Source organism: Genypterus blacodes, unplaced genomic scaffold, assembly GCF_046128005.1.
Source record: "Genypterus blacodes isolate CSIRO-AG114 ecotype Tasmania unplaced genomic scaffold, CSIRO-AGI_Gbla_v1 ptg000156l_1, whole genome shotgun sequence".
NCBI classification, from domain to species: Eukaryota; Metazoa; Chordata; class Actinopteri; order Ophidiiformes; family Ophidiidae; genus Genypterus; species Genypterus blacodes.
In genome coordinates, this window is record NW_027466957.1 from 8,623,984 (window position 1) to 8,629,634 (window position 5,651).

Here is a 5,651-nt window from a genome sequence, read left to right on the forward strand (position 1 = left end):
GAGAGAAAATCAGTTTTGTGCTGGGGGCAGGATGCATCAGGGTCAGGGTTTAAGCTTTGAGGTCCACCACAGAACCTGACCGATTTGACAGGCCCTATCTTGCATACGCCGAGTCTAATCAAATATATGTGAAAGCGAAAGGCAGGATTTGCAAAGCAGCTTGAATACAGAGATGCAGGTCAGATTAGGGATTTTATAGAACAGCATGCTGGAGCTGCACGGCCCAGCTGATGATCCGACAAAAGAGACGTACAGTACGGTACAGGCGCACAGAGAACATAGTGCGGTACGCAGTGAGCGGGCACAGATGGAGGGAGGGAGGGAGACAAAGTTGATAGTACTGACATTTCAACAGGCCTCATTCTCGATCAAATGACTGTGTATAATGAGGGCAATCAGCTGAAAAAGGCAAAAATAAATGACTTTCAATTTAAAGGGCTGCATTTACACGGAAAATCTCTCTTTCTTGTTTACCTATTCTTGTTGTGAATCCACTGATCGCTGCAGACACTGGCAATTACAAATGATTACACTTAAAAACGCTTTACAGAACAGAAGTCAACAGTGAGCACAGGAAGGCACAGATATTTTCAGCTCATTTACCAGCAGCAAAATGAGACGAGGAACATGCTCCTTGCACAATTACACTGTGGGTAAAAACAAACCCTGCCGCTGACATGCTGGCACCATCGCAAACGGAAATGCTTCAAATGCTCACAGTCTGAATATGTACCATGAATCACTCCCAGCTTATGCAAATGCACATATATGCCTATACTGCAGGTCTCATGCAGGCCATTTACAAGAAAGGGACTTAGACACGCAATGTATGTTAAGGTAGTGCGGTCTATAGAACAGCATGTAAACATGTTACATAATAGCTTAACGTAAACAATCGATGAAACATGAATATTTAAAATGCTTCCCTGATACCGATTTTCTTTACAGTACGACAAAGTTCAACTTACAAGAAAGCAGATAAATCGCTTTGAGGCCAGTTCAATAATGATGTAACCCACATAAACACAACACCTACCTAAGACCAAGGAGGGCCGGTTTAGAATCATTTTCTAGCACATCACAAATGTTCATGTGTAGGCGTGTATATTTTCTTGTTCATGTTTCATTTTCCAGCCAAGCTGATGAGTAGCCTAGGGACAGGATTGTGTGTGTCACCCCACCGCTAACATGGGAAAGCTTGCAAGCTGTAGAGCAAATGTGCCAGTGTGTTCTCATCCTTAATCCCATGCTTAACCACTGAGTAAGAATGTTCTAAAGTCATCATAGATGGAAGCTTAAGAACAGCGTCGCCTAACCCTGCCCTCGGTTTCCTGTCTTCACCTGCCTGTTGACTCCACATGTGCTCGCCTCAGCCCAGTGAGTGAGTGAGGGGGTGAGGGAGTGAGCGAGTGAGTGAGGGGGGGGGTTGGAGTCTGTCAAAGCACGAAGCACTTATGCGACTTATATGGAGGAGTTGGAGAGTAGGGGGCAGCGGCAAGGAGGTGGCTGCTCGAAGGCAAAACTAATTCGCTGTGACAGGAACCAGAGCTGTCACAACCACCACGACCAAATGGCATGGACAGCATATATCCCGTCAAACCCACGGCGAATGAGAAGAAGGACGCCGAAAGAAAGGATGGGGATGTGCCGCATGGGACAGAGTAAGCGTGTGTTTGTGTCTGTGTGGCGCCGGTGAAATCTATCCAGTTCAAATCAATAACATGAGGAGTCGGCAGATCAGATCAGACAAACAAGGTGAAGAATAGTGTGTTAACTGACATACAGACAGAGGAGTGAAATGTACACTAAGCTTAAACAAGTCCAAGTCCTCTGGGATCATTGGTGACATGTTACCAGATAACATATGAAATATTCATGAGGAAAGCACCCAGCTTCTGCTAATCTCTTAGTGACCAAAATGCTACAACTTTAATATAGATATTGTGAGACAACCGATATCACTTAAGGAGGAAGGGAAAGAGGGGCAAAGAGAAAGAGAGAGCGAGGGAGAGAGAGAGAGAGAAAAAGAGAGAGGGTGGGAGATAGAGGGGGGAGAGAGAGAGAGAGAGAGAGAGAGAGAGCGAGAGAGAGAGCAGCCACCAGCATCATTACTTAATGATGAGAGAGGGAGACACAAGGCTCGTCTGTAAATGACACAGAGGAGGGGGAGGGGGGGGGGGGGGGGGATTGTGGGAGATTAAGTGAGCTCTGTGGCATTTGTTATACACCGCAAAGCACTGCAGGATGTTTGCAGAGTGGCAATCTCATTTGGGACGAGGAGAAAGCCAGTAGGGAATTTTTAAACTTGGTTGAGGAGAAAAGCAACAGCAGTAATTTGTTCCTCTAGTCTAGAACCTTTGGGAGGAGGATCTGACAGGCAGATAAGGATTAGACACCATCATTGCTGCTATTCATCAGTGGGTTATAGCTTAAAAAAGGAAAAAGCGTATTAAAGTTACAATCGCATGTTGTCGCTGAGCATTTCACTTGGATTTGCACTTTGGGAGTTTTTTTGGGGTGTTTTTCCAGGAATGGGATTAACTAAGTGATCCAAATTGTAAGTCAAGAGCAGGAATCAATCACTAATAATGTTTAACTTTACGTCAGTTGGTACCAGTGCGCAAGAAACACAATTTTAAGGTAAAGTACTGTGTAGGGCTGACGCTATCCAGTGTTTTGAAAATAGATTTATCTACGGATTATATCAATTATTAATTGAGAAGTAGATACTATGTGTATATACTCTAGTATGTGTCTTTTTGTCTTGTTGTAAGAGAAACAAGAAGTCTCCAACTAATACTAATTCTAATAAATCATCATAATTCCACCAATTTGATGATCTTGCCATTTTAGTAGTATCAGTAAATGGTGCACTGTCACTTTAAGACGCCATGATGTGTTGTTAGCAGCTTGATGATGTGATATATTTTCATCGGTTATCTGCAGAGAGACAGGGCACATGGAAGTCATGTATCTGGCAAGAGGCCTGTTGGTTATTGACAAAAACACATAAAAACCTTCAGCACCAGGAGCATAAAGTTGCCAAACAGGATTAGAGTTGTTGTCTCGCTTCCAATGTGCAAAACAACTTTGGTGTTTCTGCCCGGTTGTGTTCTGTCATCATTAAGATTGTTGACATTTACTTAGCTAAGGGGTCAACTGCCCTAACGCATTTGCATTTCTAATCAATCAAATCAATTAAATGCAAATTTCTGCGTTTTCTTTGCGACGCTGCATCGTTTTCCATTTTACCACATAATAACAGCATCATTTTGTGTTTTACTGCTTATCAAAGATGATCAATGAGGAAGCAGAGGAACGTCATGGAACAGACAGTTCAGCTCATCAAGTCACCGCACGGCACCCACACAGACTGCCTGCATTTAAATCAAGTCACTGTACTAAAGTAACATGGAAGTGATGTGGATCAAAAGTCGATTGCAATGTTAAACAGCAGCAGAGAAGTTGTGATATTGTTACAAAGAATGAATGTGAAACAGGTTCGCAGCAAAATATTGGGAAATGACCGAAATTGGTGATTAGTCGCTCTTTGCTTCTTTATTTTCATATTACATACAGGCAGAGTGAAGTGGGCAGCAATGGCGCCATGACTGCTGGGTATATGACACGCTCGTCTCCAGGAGAGCTCTTAAAGAAACAGGGGCGCCCACAGAAATGTGATTCCGGGGGTTTCCTCCCACTTGCATAAGCTGATTATCACACTGTACTGGGATGGTGAAATCAGGCTTTTGTATTGAATTACCGATAGCTCCAGTTAAATTTGTTTGTCTAAACTAGCTGTTTGATGATGATTAGAATGTTGATGATGTCAGAAAATGTGATGGCCGTTGACACAACAAAATAAGGTTTATCATGAAGTTAAACTTTGTTAATGTGAAGAAAAAGTTGATGATTGATGAAAAATTAATAAATCGCAAAATTTGCTAATTAAGGAAATTACAGCAGCAAAAATCTGAAAAGAGGAAATCCCGGGGAGACCGTTTAAATACATTTGAATGAATTCAATAGCTGTATTATGAGGTTTTGGGCAGATGGAGGAATTCCAAAATAATTTGAACCAGTTTTTGACTTCCAGCTCAGATAGAGAAAGTTCCCTAATGACATTAACAATACAGCCCCATTATGTTTCTGTTGAGAAGCTCAAAGCAACGGGAGGAAAAATATTTAATGTTTCTCATTTGCTTCTCATCTGAACCAGGAGAGCGGCAGGGATACGACGCCTGCAGGAAGCCACCTCCTCAATCATGACCTCTGGACTGTACCCGGGCTTCTTCCTGGTGCTGCTCTGTCTCTTTCCCTATGACTCTGACCAGACCTGCCCATCCGTGTGCCTCTGTACGTCCGACACAGTGAGCTGCAGCTCCTCTCGTCTGACCAAACTACCCCTCTCACTGCCCTTCACCTCCGTCACCCTGGACCTCAGCCACAACTATCTATCCTGGCTGGGCCGCAGCAGCTTCGACAGTTTGCCCAGACTGGAAAATCTCCAGATGTCCCACAATCAGCTCAGTGGCCTGGGTCATGCCGTTTTTTACAACGCTTCCAGCCTCAGGCACCTCGACCTGTCCTCCAACAAGCTGCGCGTAGTGGAGCAGCACTACTTCCAGGGGCTTTGGAGGCTGGAGGAGCTCCTTCTGTACAACAATAAGATTGTGCGGGTGGAGGGTGGCACTCTGAACAGCCTGAGCAGCTTGAAAAAGGCCTACTTCAGCCTCAACCAGATTACACACTTCCCTTTCTTCTCCATTCAAGACAACAGTCACCCTTTTCTGACTATGCTCGACCTCTCTTCCAACCATATGACTACTTTGCCATGGGAGGATGTGAAAGCCCTGCCAGGTCTGGTGCAGAGGGGGCTGTATCTGCACAACAACTCTCTGGTCTGTGACTGCTCTATGTATAGTGTGTTCTGGCACTGGGAAAAGAGGGGCTACGATTCACTGAATGACTTCAGGGACGAGCACACCTGCACAATCCATGGAAAACTCCGAGCTTCCATCCGGTTCCTGCGACACAATCGCTTCTTTCACAACTGCACTGTGGGAAAAATAGCCTCTGAGCCTGTGACGGTACTCCTCGCCAACGTGTTTGTTTCAGAGGGAGAAAGTGTGCGTCTGGACTGTCAAACGTCCCTGGGTAGCAGGAATCTCTCATTTACTTGGTTCTCCCCCAGCAAGGGGTACATCACCCAGGCAAATATCAATGACACACTAATTAGTCTGTTTCCTGATGGTACCTTAGAGATCCATGCAGCCAAGGTCAATGACTCAGGCCTGTACGTTTGCACAGCTCTGGATATTAAAGAGGCCCTCAATGCAACCCGGGAGGTAAATGTGACAGTCGTGCTGTCTTCTGGCGAGTCCTTCAACACGGGTTACACCACGTTGCTGGGCTGTGCAGTGACCATGGTCCTCATCCTCATGTACCTCTACCTGACTCCATGTCGCTGCAGCTGCTGCAAACAGCCCAAACCACCGGCCATCCCCGTCCCCACCTACGACCCCGGAAACTTTTCTCCCATTTTTTCGACTTCACACACAGATCACTGCAAAATCCAAACCAATAAGCATGTAGCATTCATGGAATCACCGATGAGCGATGAGGGAACGGAGCGGATGCCTGAAAGTTGA

At 45.1% G+C, this 5,651-nt stretch overlaps 1 protein-coding gene across 1 annotated transcript; it reads left to right on the forward strand.

The window, feature by feature from the left end:
* Nucleotides 1-4,265: 4,265 nt before the first annotated feature.
* On the forward strand, nucleotides 4,266-5,651 carry LOC143012925 (amphoterin-induced protein 3). The gene has a single exon (XM_076166267.1). It carries the CDS (start codon nucleotides 4,266-4,268, stop codon nucleotides 5,649-5,651), a length of 1,386 nt encoding a protein of 461 aa, XP_076022382.1.

Coding starts and splice junctions, on each gene's coding strand:
- LOC143012925 (XM_076166267.1), top strand. CDS start 4,266: ATGACCTCTGGACTGTACCCGGGCTTCTTCCTGGTGCTGCTCTGTCTC.